This window comes from Nipponia nippon, unplaced genomic scaffold (assembly GCF_047370975.1).
Source record: "Nipponia nippon isolate SJK-2023a ecotype South Korea unplaced genomic scaffold, ASM4737097v1 scaffold_17, whole genome shotgun sequence".
NCBI lineage: Eukaryota > Metazoa > Chordata > Aves > Pelecaniformes > Threskiornithidae > Nipponia > Nipponia nippon.
Window position 1 is genome coordinate 7218878 of NW_028262333.1, and position 19082 is coordinate 7237959.

General features: G+C 39.0%; 1 protein-coding gene across 7 annotated transcripts in view; it reads right to left on the bottom strand.

The window, feature by feature from the left end:
• Window positions 1-1312: 1312 nt before the first annotated feature.
• The window catches only part of TCERG1 (transcription elongation regulator 1), a 35347-nt gene continuing 17577 nt past the window's right edge, over window positions 1313-19082 (bottom strand). For 6 of the 7 annotated variants that reach the window (XM_087753893.1, XM_087753892.1, XM_087753890.1 and 3 more), the window contains 12 exons: window positions 18188-18348; window positions 17285-17372; window positions 16062-16197; window positions 14994-15083; window positions 14118-14236; window positions 11874-12024; window positions 7405-7569; window positions 6377-6559; window positions 5113-5292; window positions 4059-4142; window positions 3701-3801; window positions 1313-2454 (listed from right to left, as the gene is read on the bottom strand). In XM_087753893.1, the coding sequence (XP_087610019.1) occupies window positions 2253-2454; window positions 3701-3801; window positions 4059-4142; window positions 5113-5292; window positions 6377-6559; window positions 7405-7569; window positions 11874-12024; window positions 14118-14236; window positions 14994-15083; window positions 16062-16197; window positions 17285-17372; window positions 18188-18348 (1660 nt within the window). In that variant the 3' untranslated portion in view covers window positions 1313-2252. The remainder of the gene's footprint in view (window positions 2455-3700; window positions 3802-4058; window positions 4143-5112; window positions 5293-6376; window positions 6560-7404; window positions 7570-11873; window positions 12025-14117; window positions 14237-14993; window positions 15084-16061; window positions 16198-17284; window positions 17373-18187; window positions 18349-19082) is intronic. The other variant, XM_087753888.1, reaches the window with a different exon arrangement.

Below are 19082 nucleotides of genomic sequence, written 5' to 3' on the forward strand. Positions count from 1 at the left end.
CAGGCACGCGCAGCCGTGGCAGCGTGGAGTGGGGCGGCCACTGCTGGGCCCCCCCAGCCGCCCCCTGGCCCCCAGAGCCACCACTGGCCGCTGCGGGGTTTGCTTCAGGTGCCCTGCACAGCACCAGTGCGCGGCCTTGGCTGGTCAGGGCAAAGGCTGCCTGCTGCAAAGGATGGGTCCGGCTCGGGGCAGCTCAATGCAGAACCAACGCTTTTTTTCTGAATTGATATTATTGCAGCAAAAACTTTGACGTTTTGTTCTTGGCAAAACCGTTCCTGCTCACCTTGTACTGTGTTCCCGCACCAGTTCCTCGTGCCCCTCGCTCCTGTTTTCAGATGTGAACAAATAAATGTGAACTCTATCTGCCTGAAGCAGGTAATCCAAAACGCTCGAGACATCTGACATTCAAACACATCAAGAACTTGTTAAAAATTAAGAAAACTGCTGAGGTTCTGACTTGCTAACACAAGTTTATCAGCAGCAGCCGTGGGATTTCTCCAGGTCCAACAGCACGGGCAGGCAGGGCTCCCCACGGGCCCTGCAGAGCGCTCCGCAGCCTCCCCCTGCTCCTGCGGCAGGAGTACAGTCAGGGCTTAATGTCTGCACTTTCCAGCTGGGAACTACACTTCCCACAGGGTCTAACATTTTTGGCCTTACACAAGCTACAATCCTCCTCACTCCACTTCCACTCCCAGCAAAGGCGTTGCCCTGCACTGGTTTCCGATGGCTTGGGTACTGCTGCACTGACGGAGCGGGCAGGTACCGAGAGGAGGGATGCTTGCCTTGAATTTAGGGAGTACGTTCTTACTACAAGCACCATGTTTCAGATGTCAGCAGTACAAATCCCTCCCAAGCTGTCTAAATCTTTGTGAACAACCTTGGTCTTGGTGCTCAGACTGCGAGTCCCAACGGCTGGCCACTGAAACAGTAATTGCTGGGGAGGGGGGAAAAAATCAATTTCTCATGGAAGAATCAATCCTTCCCCACCCCTCAGCTCAGAGGGAGAGATCCGTGTCAAATACAGAAGAAACAGAAGGAAATACTTTGACACCACCATCCCTACCATGTCATATTTAGGCAAAATACTAAAGAACTAAACTAGAAAATAATTTTGCTTGGCACCCCATTGCACGTATGCTGACCTGAATGCTGCTGCTGAAGTTTAATCCGATGTCGCGCACTGCCTCAGGTACTGTTTTGCCAAACACAGCCAAGAATTTACATGATATGACTTCAGTTGTTTGCTTTACTCTTAAATTCACAAGTCCAACAAAATCCAACAAAAACTGGTATTAGGCCTGTACAATCCATATATAAAAAGGGTTGGTTTATTGTAGTTCAAATACATAAACTGAACAATCCCAACATTTCAAAATTAAACTTTAGAAACACAAGTTTAACATTCAAAACAGGAGTATAGTTTACAAGAATTGCCCAGAGGGGAAATCCACAGTCTAATCCAGAAGTATGTAAAGATCACTTTATCGTAAATAAAAATGTGTTTATACAACCGTTCCTGTTCTGCTCCAGTAACCACTGTTATTTACCAAGTGTTTCCAACTTCGAGTAAAAATTATTAGGCAAATCTTCACTTGGGCAGAGCAACCTGATTTTGCGTCTAATTCATGGATAGGGTAAGGAATAAAGCAGACCTGTGAACAAATTTAATTTGGTCTCTTAGTCCTAATTCTCCTCTCTCAGTTCTAACTCTGGCTTTAATAGATTTAGTTCCATTTACAAGGGTGAAAGCAAGCAGAGAACTGGAACTTGTGTTTCCAGAACACGGTCTTCAGTAATCAATAATCAGACAGCATTTCACCTCCTCAGCCAGGGAACCATGGGGAAGCTGGCGGGACACACGCAGTGCAAGTTCAAACCACAAGCGTGGTCATCCTTAAGACTCACGTGTATGACACCGCTGAGAAGAATGCCTCCAAATATCAGACATCCACACCTCATATACAGATACTGCATTGCTCTGAGATCTGAAGTTACCAAACAGCCCCCACGTTTGGATTTTTGTCAGTCACGCCCCAAAGAAACTCATAAATACCTTTAACATGGGTTTTCTGTTGTTGGTCGTCTCCCCCCGACCCCCTGAGACCATTTTATGTTCACAAATGCTGCTTCTTCCTCTGCTCCTCAGATGGTTTTGCAATATATTCACGGTAATGTATATGTATAAACCTGACAGATGGCTCATGCAAGCTTTTTGATTTAACAGATACCCTTGGCTTAAGAGTATTTCGTAACTATTTTGTTGTTCGTCTTGTAGGCTCTGAAGCTGTGGGTGGTGGAGGCGGGCCTCGACGGTCCAGGTCATCTACATAGGACACAATGAGTTTGCGTCTCTCTTCTGGTACACAGTCAAGTACCAGATATCGCTTGTCGTTTTGTAATATCTTCTCTACGTCTTTCAGATGCTGATCTGACTCCTGGATCAACTTTTTGGATCTGAAAGCAAGTGTAAGAATTACCACCTAAGAGTGGTCCAGGACGCACAGAACGGCCCGGGAACCCACCCTGCTCCTGGCAGTGGCTGCTGCAAGCTCACAGAAGCTGCCCTCACCATAAGAAAGCACAGGTAGAGTCAATGAAAGGCAAAGCATGGAAAGGGTGCAGAGACCTGGCTACCTTCTTGGCTAGAAAGATGTCGCTTTAGGTCAGGACTAGGCACATCAACAGTACTCTGTGCACAGGAAATAAAGGCTTGTTGCCTACATTTGGGCTACATGAATTAAGCACCATGGAAGACCCATGTCTGGCTGCAAGGGCCTTGTACAGCACCACACAACTATACAAATGCTAAAGCCTAGAGGGGCCCAAAAAAAAAAAAAAAAAGAGTTTTAATTTCAGCATCTGAATGAGGCAATCAGAATTTGGATGTGGAAGTCTCAGCTACGGTCTGGCTTGACTGATTAACTGTGTCCACAACACCAGCTTAGAGCAGTGTCATCCAGCTCGCTGACAGCAGCACCACCTGAAACCAGAACTCCAATACACTACGGCACTGACCGCAAAGGAACCACGCGGTTCATCCAAAGAACTTAATTTCATTTTCTCCTTTTTAAGCGAACTCATGTTTCTGACAGGAAACTTGTTTTGGTCCATACCCAAGATTCTACATCAGCCTTACCATCCCCTGAAGCCGAGTGAAAAAGTCAACCACTTTGTAAATCTACCCACCTGTACGGCACACCCAGTCAATGACAACCTCCCACACAAACCAGGCAAATTATTTATGTTTTTTTTAATAAAATTTCAATGGAGGCAGTATTTCTTTGCTGTCTACTCCACAGTCCTGAAACAGAGTCCTCACTTCAGTATTGATCCCTCCTGAGTCTAAACCAAGGACTACTACAAACATGAAAGATGGCCCTCACCACAAAATGCATTTAATGCCTGACAGCACAGAGTACTCTTCACAGAACACCATTCCGAAGCCAAAGAGAACCTCAAACCTGTCTTGGTTTGATTTTCATAACTTGTTAGTCAGCAGCAGAAATGTCAAAATAAAGCAAAAAGAGGTCTCTAGCTGCTGCAGACTTTTTTTTTTTTTTGGGCCACGTTATGAAAGGTTGTAAAAGTGTAACTTAGACATCACCTTATGCTGGGAGAAAAAACAGACATCAGTTTGTTGCCATTTAGATGGAAAAGCACAATAAAAAGATTAGTCCTTTGTTGACATTATGCTACACACCTGTACGTTATAAATTTGGTCTCTTTCAATAGTGTTCGGAAGTCAGCTTTGGCAGTAATGTATTTGTCTCTAATGTATTCCTCAAACTCCCTTTGTTTTTTCTGAAAGAAAAAAAAGATAAGCTTAAAACACTGGATGCAGGTTAAATACTTCACGCAACTTAACATACTGAACATAAGCAATAATTACATGTTAATTATATTTTTCCTTATCTTTTACATTTTTAATTTAAAAAAAAACTTATTTAAACAATAATACTTCTGTTCACATAAAGCAGAAACCACTGGTAGCCATTAACTTGTTTTCTCTGTATCCTGCACCATACTGAAAGTTAGCAACAGTGATGCAAACCGCTTACCCTGTCACTCGAAGAAAATTTAATGCACCTTGGATCTTCTTTAATGATTTTTTTCACTTCTTTCCATGTTGATGTTAAAGTTATCTTTCAAAAGAAGCAAAAATAGTTAAATTAAAAGAAAATTAGATTCTAAGAATATGGAATGTAAATATTACTACATCTGAAGCTTTTAAATATCTCCCAAGTCCACTGACAAAGTTGTTGCTGTATTTTTAAGTGTTGGATTTTGATTATTTATACTACCACATTCGTATTTTTAATTAGTTCATTTTATATATTTACTTTTCTTTAGTATTTTGGAGATTGCGTTTCCAGATCAAAGTCCTCACAAGCACCATTTACATCCCCAAGTCTTTTTCTAGTACATATTTATGTATATAAATGTGTTGTTAAAAATTACCTACAGAAAACTTGCTTCAGAGTTACACGTCTTCCCTTTTATTCTATCGCACTAAAAATCTGCCTAATGTTCTAAGCGCTTTTAACTAATGTATTAAAAAGTGAGGTAAAAACTTTCGGGTTGAAAGAAAGCTGACTGGAATTGGCACGTAACTAAAAAAAGAGCAAGACTCAGTAAAACCCCACAATACACAGAATAGGTGATACATCTCCATCCCATTACACAGAATAAAAGTTCAGATTCAGTAGCACAAGATAAACCAGGAGAACATTAAAACAGATGAACTTTGTAAGATTATATACTGATATTCATTAAGACAAACACACTGGATATCTGAAAGAGCAAGATGCCATATAGTAAAGAGCATCAAATAACTCTGCGTTGAAGAAATGTAACATCCTGCAGGAGATAAAAAGATCACTGATTAGAAGTTTAAACGTAAATGAACTGTATGTCAAACCAAAATAACACTCAAGATACACAGGTAAGGAAACACAATGCACAAATTTTGTTACGAAGAAGAAAAGATAGTGGTGAAGCAAAGGGGCCCTGGAAATAAAAACAAACAAATCAGATTGTGTGACAGAAAACTAGAAAAAGATAAATCACAATAGGCTGGCAAAGATTTGAAGTTTGAATATATACAGCTCTTACCGCTGAAGTTTCATCCAGAAGTTGCCTAAAGTGTTCCCTCTTCTTTTTGGTAAGTGCTTCAATGTGTTCATTAAAGAGCTTCTCTTTCTCTTCTCTTTCTAGCAAGGAGCCAGATTCCCACCGATGATCTTTGCGTAGAGTCCTTCTGGTATCAGACCATGACACATCTGAAGAACGCACCTGAGCCAAAAAGATTTTTTTTTTTTTTAAAGCATTTTTTCTACACTTCACTGATATTTCTTACATACTACTAAGGGTTTTTTTATTTCTCTTAAGTTAAGGTTCAAATTAAAGATAAAAAAACAAAACCAAACCAGCTTTTAAGTAAGAGACTAGTAGCCTCCCCACAAATGCTAAACAGGCAGCAGCAGAAGGAATTACTTTGCATCAGTTCAAATACAGACGGAGATAACCCACTGACCTGGCTCAGCATTCTCTCAAAAAGAGCTCCTCCTCTGTGCATAACATACTATATTAACCGTAAGTTGTCTGGAAAGGCAGCCTCAGAGAAAATTATTTCCAAAGAGACACGAGGAGCTTTGCAGTGCCTTGCTTCTAGTCCGGAGAGCATCCTCAAGGAGCTGTTGCTTTATGTTACCAGCTATACCACCAGACCAGAGTGATGAGCTGTTTATATCCTGCCCCCTTATAAAGATTTCAGTGCTGAAACGTGGAACCAAGCACTAGTAATGTGTTTGGATTCCATACCTTACACCAGGGAGCAAGGGCATAGTACGCATACTGGTGAAAACTCATTTTGCTAATCCTGTCCTCTTAATAGGACATTTGCCACAGGAACCGCTCTCTCACAGATTAGCTTGACCAGCAGAACAAAGTAAATATACAACACAGCAGAGAAACAGTAAGACAAAGGCGCTGTGTTTGGAGCACGAAGAAGAGACAATGCAAAAATAAGGGGACTATTCCTAATGCTCAACAACATCTGATTTTCCAACAGACATACAGAAGTTTACAGTAGCATGACTGAAAATCTGCCATCACCTGTGAGACTCCAGAGAAACACAGCAGGAATAATGCTGTCCACTAACTGCCTGGGCAAGATGCCAGAACAGGAGCGCTAAAGGCAAAGCGTTCTGTTCCAACCAAGGCAAAACTCCCAGCCGTGAGTGAAGGGGAGGGGGGAGAAGACAACAGGATTCTATTTCTATATAAACTTACCTACAAATGCCAAAAAGCTTTTACACAGTGCTACAATTAGAAAAAGAATGCACTGACAAGCTGAGAAAGCCTGTCCGTATCTCACCATGTCAGACAGAAGCGCTTTGAAGTTTTGTATAGCTTCTTCCCGTTTGTGCTGCTCACGTTCTCTATCAATTTCCTTGGTTTGCTCCGAACGAGCTTTCTGGACTTCCCTTTCGCGTTCACGCAAGCTTGCCTCAATGCGAGCTTGTCTTTCCAGCTCCTTTTCTTTTTCAGAATCTAAATTCTGAAACATAAGAACAAATTTTTCTCAATAAAAAACAACACAACACCTTTCACGTTTTCATTGGACAGGTAAGTGAATAAAAAGGTTATCAAACTAAAGGCATCTTGGAACAAAATATTTCAAAGTGATTTGAGATCTATGGATTACAAAATTTTCCTTCAACAGCTATGTGGAAGCATTATAGGCTTTACATGGGGGAAAGACAAGTTTGGTCACAAGGCTGATCACAGAACAACTATTCTCAGGAGCACGCTGTATGCGTACAGTGACAAACTCTGCCTAATGGGGGGATGGGGGAGAGTGGTATCACTATTTGTTAGCCCAGTTTTACATTCTCAACCATTAATTGCCTGGAAGAGAAAGGTAGGAATATTGGATTAAGAGAGAAGAACCAGTGAAGGAACTGTGTATGAACCATCTATATTCCTGAATGAAGCTGAGCTAATACAAAAAAATCACAGTAAAGGAAACTCTGATCATCCTGGTAGGAAGTAATCAATGCGGCGTTGGTATTTTCTGAAGTTTCACAACCATTTTTACAACCAATGGCTTTACATGAGTCTCTGCCTTTCTTGTCCTGCTGGATAAACTCTCCCAAATATCGTGTGTGTGTGTACACACATGCACATACACGTACCATGAACGTCTGCAGCACCACCACCGCCACCGGGGACAGTACTTCTAAGTTTTAAGCTGTCATTCTGGAGTACTTCTACAAATAACCATGGTACAGAATTCTCTTTAAAGCACATATTAGTCTATCTTCTAGTTAGTTACTTCACACATTAACAGCAATGTGACCAGCAGAACATCCAAAGTTATACTTCCAAATGTCACATGCATACCTTAGCTATTTTTTCGATGTACTGTTTGAAAAGGTCTTCCCTCTGTGAAGAGCTATCCACTGCTTTGTAACGGGGGTCAGTCTCTACTTTGTCCTTCACTTTGCTCCAGCGAGACTGACTGTCCAGGTGGTGATTAGCCAGTAGTTCAAAGAAGTCCATTTTGATCTGTTTTACAGATGGAAACAGAAAGACAATACTTGAGAAAGATACTTTGATACCCAACAGTTTGCTCTTACGAAAAAAGGAGTCAACTTACCTCCAACAGAGGGAAGCATATTAATATTACATACCATTACAATTTAGAGAAATCACTAAAACTCTGAATTTAGACATAACTGCATCTAAAATTCACTTCCCCTTGGGACAATTTTGCTAAAGCAGATACATTAAGAAGATCTGCTATGTCTAAGATGAACTATATTCTTTAAAGAAAGATTCACCAATACAGTTTTTATTATTTTACTCCAATTCAAGCTTCTTTTTTGAGCTTTTATGTATTTCTCTCTCAAAGTAACAAGTTACTTATTCCACATTATAGCATTTTGCATATTAATACTACAGAAGCTATGCAGTTTTAAAAAGACAAATTAGCCCAATCAAGTATTTATGGATTCATCCTCCAAGTGTACAATGAACAGAGGTAAATACCTGGATCTGCTAATAAAGAACAATGTCTTAAGATGGATCTAACCAACAAAGAATTACCCGTATACGGTAATTAAGTAATTACATTTAAGATGGATATGCACTTGTATATAAAAGCTTAAGGAAATGTTTTAGTCTACTTTTTCAATTGGAAATGGCATGTCAGCACTCTGTCTATAACAACAGCCATCGCAAAGGGCTGGCATAGGATCAATTAGGTTTTTTTTTTTATCTCGAGACAACTAGCAACGCATTTTCATCCAAACTCCCAGAACCAGCAGTTGCCAGAGCGACTACTGTGCCTTTACTAAATCTCTCTTTTCTGGGGTAGATGATCTCCCTGTTCCTGCTGCACTTTAGGCCCTAGGTATTTGCTCCTTTTTATTTCCTTAGAAGTCTGGTTTGGCATTTAAGCCGCCACCTCTCTGAAGCAGCGTGGCGAGGGGCTGGTTCGCCTCACTCGCTGACTGCCAGGGAATGACTCTGGGGACTCCCACACACAAGGCGAAGCATGCTGCCTTCACAGCATCCCAAACCCTGCTGGTCCACAAAACAAAACCTGTCTTTGTTGCACACTAATTAAAAAAACCCCAAAACTAGAAGAAGGGCTGGCCATTCATTTTTTTGCTATTTATCTCCTCTCCTCATCCCTTTAAAAAAGTAAAAGCATCAAAAGCAGTTTAGCTCCAGAACACTGAGGTTCATAAGGGAAGCGGGCAGATGGGCAGGCGAACAAGCTCTGGCTTGACAGAGAACTGTCACATCCCGATTCTCTAAAAATGCGTTTAGTTACAGAATACAAGAACGAAATGCAGATCAGAACCAACATTCTGCAGCCTTGCCCACCGATAGTTCTAGTTCTTCACAATATTAACATACACATAAAAGGCTTTATAGGTTTTTTTTCTTTACTATCTCAACAGACAGATTAAGATAGTAAGCAGAGATTAGAAAACAACTGGTTAGTGGCAGTGGGAAGTTGCTCTACATCTACAGCACTATCACTTTCTCTTAAAGTAGCTGAACAAAATGCTAAGCAAACTGTTTATTCATTGTAAAATTAAGAATGTTGTTTCAAAACATCTTTAAACATGCATGCAGTATCAAAAATATGAAGCTTTCTAAGCCATGGCATTAGAAATATTTGTTAAAAATCAAACAGTTCCCAGACGTTACTACAGAAGTCTATAAAGTAAGGGTATCTCAAAGTTTCTGCACGAATCACATACGCATATATATATATATTCCACAGGATAAAAACTGCATACCCGCAACGCTGCTGGAAGCACGGCGGCACCAGCTGCAATACAAAACCAGACCTAAGAACACCACCACAACCTGCAGAAAGATGCCGGAGGAGCCGCCGGCAGCACCCCCTTCGCACTACCAAGCTCCTGCACTCCGGTACGGAGATGCCAGCAGGGCCATCTGCTGCCTCGCAGAAAACCGGGAGGGTACAGCCAATTCCCTCCCGAGAAAAACAAATGACACTTCCAGACCTCTCATGCTCTTAAAGCATGTGTTTAACTTCAGTCATCCGCAATGAATATAGCATGAGTATTGCAATTTGGTTTTCAATTTAAAAAAAAAAGGCAAAAATGTCTCAAAAAATTGAGTCAAAAACGTCTCACCAAGGAATAATCTCTTAAGATGATAGCTCTACAACGTGGCGAGTTCAGTATATCTATACACAGTAACTAGCTCAACTAAGTAGGATATTACATAAGAAAACTGTTAAGAGATGTTGATGCAGGGTGGATGACAGATGAGACAGCCTTCAGCACCGGTGGGCTGCAGGATGGTTGCAGCTGAACATTTCAGTCAATGTGAAGTGGGACACCAGGCTCATCTGCTGGCACGGCTCATCTCGAGGACAGGCAACAACGTTGTGTCCTGGGACAGCACCTGAGCAGCTTGGTCAACATTACTAGCCCATAGTCCTTTCCCTGACATCCTCAAACCCCACGCATACTTCCTCATCTCTCTCATCTAAGAGGTATTAGCATTGTATTTACTCACTGAAATTAGCCACACGAATAAAAACAACCATCGGAAAAGCTGGCTGCTCCATCATCACCCAATAAGCCATAACTCAATGAAGCAAAACCAAAATATTATATAATTTAAAACCCTTACGTTAAAGATTTCTGTAAAGTTGATCCTCCTTAAATAAAGATTTTGGACTTTTAAAACAGACTGAGAAAGCTTCAGGTTAAATGCCTTAAAATTTTCTTTTATGTTTTAAGCACTTTCAAAATCAAAGGAAAATAAGACTGAAAATATTTCAAGGTGTATTTAGAAGTCTTTTTTTTTTTTTGGCAGTTAACACATTGCAGGTACAACTCTCATCACTTCACAAGGAAAAAAACTGAAAAAATGTAAAGTACCGGAACTGCGGGAGGCTAAAGTCACCACACAGAGATACCAATTCTTTCCTCACTAGGGAATCCCATAATATTTGCGTGTCAGTGATTGACAGCTGTCAGACTGAACTGATTGACAGGCCGCACAGCACATAACTGTAAAGTCTATCCACTTGTTATAAAACAGAATACATAAAATGGTTACAAAAGGCTTTTGGAGAAAAAACATTATTTCAAAAGCAAACAAACACAATCTCTCTTCTTTTAACTTTTCAAATTTAGAACAATCATGCAACAACAAAACAAATATTTACTTTTTTTAAAGTCTTCAACTGCACTATTAAGCTGCAAGAATGCTTTAAAATTCCATATTCATAATTGAAATGCAGTATGTAAAAGTCTAGCTTTGAACTACATCAGTTCTCCTCTGAAAGCACAATCATTTATTGAAAATATCAGCAATAAGTCAACATTTGAAAAAAATTGAGCACAGAATCAAATTAGACCAGAGCACCTAGGTTAAAAGAAATATGCAAAACTTATTCAATAACGAAACTGTCCCCAAATCTAACCTGTTATTCAGCACTTTTCTCTTCTGTAAGCATTCTTAGTAGGTGAAATTTGCAATAACTTTATACTACAAAATAAATATTGCAGACTTTAAAATGTCAAAAATGATTAGGCTTTAGAGGTTATTCTCTCCATTCGCACAACACACAGGGACATTTAAGTAAGCGGCTGCATATTTTGATGATAATATTTGATGCCACCTCCATAGTAGCCTGCTTCCCCAGCGCTGAAAGCCTGCTCCCTGCTATTGACAATATGGTCAAATGACATTTGGAATTCATTAATCTTTAATAGCTGACCTTTAATTCTAATAAGCAGCAGTTTATACATAAGATATATTTACTGAAAGATTAAAAAGTCACTGAAGTGCTAGCTTTTAGATGGAAAGAGAAAATGTGGAAGCCGTCTGAAATTTAAACGGAGTATCCTACAGAGAATTCTTACTGCCTCCACTGAGAGAACAGAGAAGTAATGGCCAGTTCTGGGGTTTCCAGCCAAACAGGACAAGAATCCTTTTCCTTTTAATGCTTCGGGATAATAGAACTTTAAAAAAAAAATAAAATAAAAATCAGGCATTATTCCAGTTAAGAATATAATGTTACTTGCTTAGGTAAACGAAAAAAAAAAGTGTGATTATTTAAGTAAACTCAGCTTCACAAATAAATGTAAGTTCAATTCTATATACTCTAAAAGTCAGTATACCTGCAAACTTAAAATAGTTAGTTCAGAAAGCCCAAAGCGACACCCGTGAAGTGTTCACATTGTAAAACCTCTAGGGAAAGAGAAGGACCGTGTCTCAGAGAAGGCTCACTGGAAACCAAGCACTGGCTTTGTCCCGTCTCACTCAGCCTCACACCATTCACACTGCTGGAACTAAAAAAGTCACCTTACCTTCTCACCTCTGGTCTTCGAATCTTCTTTTTCCTTCTTTCTTGCCGCTGTGATAAACTCATTAAACAAGGCCTCTCGATCTTTCATCTTTTCAATTGCCTTGAATCTCGAGTCTTTAGCATGCTTGGCTGCAAATTCACTAAAAGTAGTTCTGCAACAAAATGGCAAGTGAACTCATTTGGCAGAGCTGTCTTTGCTGGGAAGCAGGTTCAGCACAGAAATATTTCTTCTGCTAGAATACATGCCAGAGCACAATTTAAAAAAAATAAAAAATAAAAAAGGCAGCAACATCCTATGGTCTCACTATAGAGATGCTTGATCAATGAACTATATAGGAAGGAGTCAGGTTTAGGCACACGCATGAAAGGTATTGTTAGAGACTTACAGGGGTTTTTTTGTTTGTTTGTTTGAATACAGCTACCTGCGGAAAGTGCAGGTGTAGGAAGAGAGATTACAATGCAACCAAGAAGAAGTAGTGAAAAAACTCAGTTGTCTACAAAAATCTTCTTTTTTGTGGGTTAGCAATTCAGACACCAGTCTGTCCAGGTATTTCACAGCTGTGAAACTGAAAATTTTACGTGCATTCACTTGCAGCCAAACCATGCTAAGAGTTCACCAAGAAAATCATCTTTTGGTATTAGTCACAACAGAACACTGGCTGAATCAATTTTTCCTCCTACAGTGAACATTGTATAGCCTCATCTTAAAACACACGGATCTGAAAATATTTTAAACACTATGGGCAGATGCAGCAATACTGGGCTTTCAACCCATTATCCCCATAGCATTTCCCTGACCGTTCTCTCACCTCCAGGGCCAGATTCCAATCTGTGCAGTAGATATAGTACTGCCACTTACCTCGAAAAAAACCACTATTGTGCTTTTTCCAAGCTCTGATGCAAATCTGGCCCCAAGAATACGTGAGACACTTATAATCATACGAATGTTTTCATCACAGCATGGAAATAATTAGACTTGGAAAATCCAGCCTACTGTTGCTGTAGGGTAAATTGAAACAAGAAGAGAATTTGGTAGCTTATTCAAAAAGATTAGAAAGTGAATGTACAGCTATATTGAAGAACAAGAGCTGTTTAAGTGAAGTGGAACACAAACTCTTGAGCATGTTGGACTGAGACAGATGATAAAAAACCAGTCTGGCACTCACAGAAGTACAGCATTATCTTTAGACAAACACTGAAACCAGAAGACAAAGGATAAGATTAAACAAGACAGTATTTCAGCTGGAACTCTCTTTCCCACCCCAACCCATAATCAGATAAGAGTCAGTCCCAATATGACAAATCGGAGATATCTTGAAAGCTGAGGATACTAAAGCTAACATAATAGTCCATGTTAGTCTCTGAATTATATATTAAACTTATTACTGATGAACTTTTTCTTAAAACATTTCTATACCTCCATTCTTCCCAGCCTACTACTGTTGAAACTGCTACCCTTATTAAATGAGCAAACAGGTGTTTTAAATAAGAGTTGTTAACCAGATTTGAAGTGATTTAGAAGTTAACATAACACTGGCTTCCACCAGATTTCCAAAACAGGTCACTGAAAAAAATTAAGCTGAAGTGAAACAAATGAGTTATTTCCACTGTAAAAGAATTAACGCCAGATAAACCAAGAGATGCTGAAAGAGAATGCTTTAGAGCTCATCTGGTGACATAAACACATATTTCATGAACTCTAGGTGAGAAAGCTGTGAAACAAACAATTCCAGCAATAAAATCTTAAATGTTAGTACACTCACTGTCATCGCCTCGTTATTATCACTGCAAATAGGTCTGAATGTGAGGGGTATGTAATAATTTCTATATTAAAGCAACCAGAACATTCTATCATATTATCAACATACTTTGTAACCAGAAAAAGGTCCCTTCAGCCCCCTCCAAACTGAAGAAACCTCCCTAGTACTTCTCAGAGACTACGAATACTCTTCAGAAGAAACAAGGTTATTGAAGAAAACTTGTGGTGGATCGTGAAGCCTTTCTCACAATCTGGACAGTATGCTGGGGGTTTCTTCAAAACGATTTAAAAATATGTAAACCGCTATAATCACAAGTTCTATTATTTCATGGGTTCGGTGAATACAAGCAGGCAAAAGAAGATTTCAGCAACATCCGATGATTTTTCTCCTCTTTGCCTGGTTTGAAAGAGGTTTATCTACCTAATACCACCCAACATACTTCATTCTAATAGAGCTTACGCGTACGAACAAGAAGCAGCTCCTACCTTGGATTAATCTTTGCTTCTTCCATCATTTTCTTGAAATCCTCCTTGGCCTGCATTATTTTGTTTTTCTTCTCCTTGCGCTCTTCTTCTGCTCGCGTTTTCACATACTGATCAAACACCTACAGAAACACCAGTCACCGACACAAAACATACAAACCTGAAGCCACATAAGCTCTAGGCAAGAGGGAGGAAAAATCCCATTTCTTTCCTTTTCTCCTCTTTCTGTCACCACAGAACCAACATAGACGAGGCAGAAAGAAGGGTTAGGGACTCTTTGTATTTGAATATGCAAATTACTCCTATCTGCTGGACATGTAGTGTACTGTACCTAAACACATAATCTGAGACCTGTAAAGAAGTTTCTTACACATTCATGTTACGTTAACGTTTTTCTGGGTCATACGTTTAAGACAGCAGACACTTCCTGTATTCTTGAAGTTTTCCATTTCCCTACATCCATTTGAAGAAAAGCTTCTGGAGTGAGAACTTGCTTAACAATAAAAATGCACTTTAGTTTTTCCCCCAACCACTTTTTTTTTTTAATAAATAGATAGGCTATTCATTACGCCACTATTTTGAAGAGATACTGACGATTGTCACTATTTCATTCACATTTTGGGAGCTATCTGTATGCATACAACTTTCACTGTGTTAAAATATTACGATCTTCCAACCACAGGAAAAATAGAAACTATCAACTCACTTCTTTTCTTGCTGGCTTCTTCCGTTTCCAGACAAACCCTAATCATAACAAAAATCCCTTGCAACACTGATTAGTCTGGAAGGTTAGCAGGAACAAAAATAGCAGACTGAGGATTTAGATAAAGCCTGTAGTAGCTGTGTCTGGATGGGGAGGGAATTTAACTTCTCTTTTACCTGTTTTCTTTCTTTCGGGTTGAGAAGTAAGTAACGAGGATCAAAAACTATCTTGTGTAGCTCTTTCTCCCATGTTGAAAAAGCAGACACCTTTAATTAAAAAAAGTCAGATTTTAACTAATGGTTAAGTTTCCTCAAATATACAGAAGTTGTATAGTTTTGCTTGAAAGGTATAGGACATCTGATGAAAAGAGGGAAACAAACTCATCTGGAAGTTTTCATCACTAATAGACAACAGAGGCTGCCATAGCAAGTTTCAACACTAATTGGCTCTGAAAACTTCTAAATAATAACAAATGCTTAATTGCTGCTACTGAGGGACATTAAAAAAAGTACATCAGAAGAAAGCCTTGAGATTCTATGTTCTCATATCCCATGCCAGCTCTATACCTTTCTAAATGTTCTGAGTGTAAACAGTTCTGCTACAAAAGAGACTGATTTAACCACGTTTGAGCTCATCTTAAATAAGCTTTATTAAAACTATCCCATAAAATTTAGTTATTGAAACTAAAGGAAAGCTGCATAGGCAGCTGGAACCACTTCCATTTTTTGCAGTTGCTGTATAAATTTATATTCTAATAGCCTAATTTATCTATCAAAGCTGATTGGTATCAAGCAGATTTCAAATTTAGTTAACTAAAAGCAAAAAGTGTCCCATTTAAGGATAAGAGTGTACAGACTGCAGTGAAACTTACTGCTTTTCTCATGTAGGAACATTTCCAAAAACATTAAGGATGTGTCCAGTTTGTGTCTCCTATTTATTTTCAATGGCAGCTTTCAATTAGGTAATTACTTAACTTGGGAAAAAAGTTAAAAAAAAAAAAACCTGTCTTGATACTGTTCAATTTCAGTTACTTAGAAATCAAAATTTTGCTATAATTGTAACATTCTTTGAAATATGGAGTCTTGTACCAAATGCATCCATTAACCAGAAGAAGGATGAGATTGTTTTCCTTACATAAAGCACTGCAGGTTCTGAATTTGCTAAGAAATGAGGCTTCTGCCTGAACCTCCCCCTCCCCATCTCCCCCTCTCACATATACACACAGACACACTGATTTCTCTGACCCCTCTTTCTAGAAGCATGTCCTTGAATTGTTTCATCCGAGCCTCCAGAGGGACAATGGCTCTCTCTCGAGCGGCTTTAATTTCAGCTTCCATAGCAGCTTCCTTCTCTGAATCAATATCTTTGTTATCATCTTTCCTGAAAAACATTAAACATACAGAATAACTTGAGAAGTAACATGTCAGCCCTGTAGGTTAGAAATGGAACTAGACCAGGACAGAATGGATATGACCCATTACTTCAGAAGCGTAGGCTTACAAATCATGAAAGCCATTCTTTGAGACTTGGATATGAATGCTTTCTGAAAGAGCTCCAGAACCAAGGTATTCTCAATAACTTCAGTGCCAACAAATGACTCCAAGAAGTTAGCACATTCTGGTTGCATTCAATGGTCTCGCCAGACGTGCAATAGATTTTACATTAGCTGCACTAATTTTCTTATCTCCTGTTCAAGACCATGAGGCTCTGTGAAAAGACTACGGCTAAGGAGTTAGTTCACATTGAGAATACCTTACAATCGTTACAACAGAAAATGCTGTAACACAAGTGATACATTCAGCCATCAAAGCGTTTCTGGAAAAAAGCTTGCTGTTTGTTGATTTATGCTTAATAAGAGCAAATGCGCTTCGTCCCAAACAAACTCAAAGCCCTAATTGCTAACTACTTTACGGTCATCCCTAAGAGTACACAATAACAAATAAAATGGTAAAACTACTTTTAAAACAGTGCGTGTAAGTAACCCAGAGTGAAGTGACATATATTGCTTCCAATAGGCAAAACAGACCAAAAGACCTAAACAAAACACTTAAACCTTTATAATACAGTGACAACAGAGTAATCACTATGAAAATCTAGATGGCTGGATTTTTTGGCAACAAAATCTTGTGCACAGAAATTAACAAGCTAGATAAACAAGCAACAGGAGCAAACTATTTAAGATAAACTACACTCAAAGTATTGTTTGGATTCACCAACTTATACCATTTATTTCCATTTCAAATTATTTCCGAAGGAGATGCTATTTCCTCTATACATGAATTTCAGCTACCTCAGAGAAATATCAAATACTTGAGCTGCTAAAGTAAAATAGCAGAAAGCTGATGATTGTGTTCAGCAATCCTATTACTGTTCCTCTGCTGAATACAACAGTATACACACTGCTCACACAAAAAACATTATTTATTTTACCTACACAGACCACTTAGTATTGAAAAAGCAAACTTACTTGCGCTTTTTAATTTTAATAGGCTCATCTTCATTTGCATCCTCTGTAGATTCATGCTCTTCTCTAACTGTAACAGATTTCAATAATACTTTATATTTTATTGTTATGAAAAGTTTGTAAATCACAAATGAAGCCTTGTGCAAAAACAGAGGACAATGCATGCAGCAATAATGTATTCTAACAAAGGAAGACATATGGATTCCAGTTGCTTTCAGAATAACACTATCGGAATTCGGTGGCAGGACTAACAGACTTGTGGCCAACTTTGTATTTAAAATGACAAACAGTGATGTCTTATTTCCAGGGAAAAAAAACAACCTCAGACTAACAGTCTAATAAAGCACATTTGGATCTCCTGATTACCTACTTGCACTCTGCTCTCCTCCAACTACCAAGCCCACATGTCATCCCAGGATCGTTTACTAGAACTCATGCCAGAAAGAACTCCCATCTCAGCAGCCTCGTGAATGTTCGCTGCTCTTGGCAGCTGTTTCCAAAACTGTATTCCAGTAGGATGTTCTCTAAGTTAAATCCTCTTCTCTGAGAGCCCATTCGTACACTATGATTAATCTTTCCTGGCCCCCAAATTCCTCTTGCTTATAAAACAAACACAGTCCCTTTTTTTAGTCAGTAAAAACTGTGGGTTTTTTTCAGCCTGTTGACATTTAGAAAAAAAATCATCCTTGTTAGTACCTACTTTCTTCAACAGACTGTTCTTTTATCCAAAGGACTCTATAAATCTGCATTCCCACCAGCCGCCTTAAATTCCCAAACTATATACGTTTTTTAGTATGTCCTTACATTTCTCTCACTTATTTAAATGTTACTAGTTTTGGAAATCAACACAAAATAAGTGATAAATTATATTCAGACTTCTTAAGAAGGCAGTAAGAAGGCTCTTACTAAGTTTTTTTCCTTCTTCCATTCCTTTTTTGTGAGGAGGTTCTTGAATAATTTTGTCCACATCAGCTCTTCCAATTAGGTCATCTGGTCGGTCCCACATAGAAAGGCGAGTGGTGGGGTTATAGAAGAAGACACGCTCATCACCAGTCCACACCACACACCTAGAAGTTTAACAGTCAGACAGGAACTCTTGTATTATCTTTGTCTTCATTCATTCTGTATACCTGTTACCGTATTCAAAGACCGAAGGCAAGCAGAATGGTCACAGACAGATCCAGGTTTTACTTACTGCACAACTACCAAACATTCCTATTGTCCAAATGGGACACTGAATTACTGCTTTTCTCTGCTAGCAGATTTGAAATGCAATTTTTAAAATGCTTTTTATCAGGACCTGCAGTATATTCGGTTCTTCTCTAGAAAAGAGTTTTATACAGCTGAATCAAATTTTGGGATAAAACGTACCTCATCTCTTCAATGTCCCGCAAAATACAAGGAAAAGCAACCTAATGCTCTTGCCAGAATTTTACAAGTGACAGGATGAAAGAACCACAGAGAAAATTTGAAGTGAGACAGTTTTAAATATCAAACATTAATAAAAAAAGCATCAATGGCTAAATTGCAAAAATTAAAACAATATCCCCTTCCCATCAGTAAGATTTTTACCTTGCTCATTCAAACACACAAATACGATTTACACATATTACAGCCAGAGTAACCTCATCATGACATCATACACATAGGCACCTGATGAGTGTCTATGCCAAGTGGAAGAAAAAAAAGGGGTTGTTTTGGCCAGCAACTGCACCTATTTGTTCCCCAAGGCATAAGGGCAAAAGAAGATTTTTTTTTTTTTTTTTTTGCCAGTATTTCATACCAGATCAGGGGGAATCCA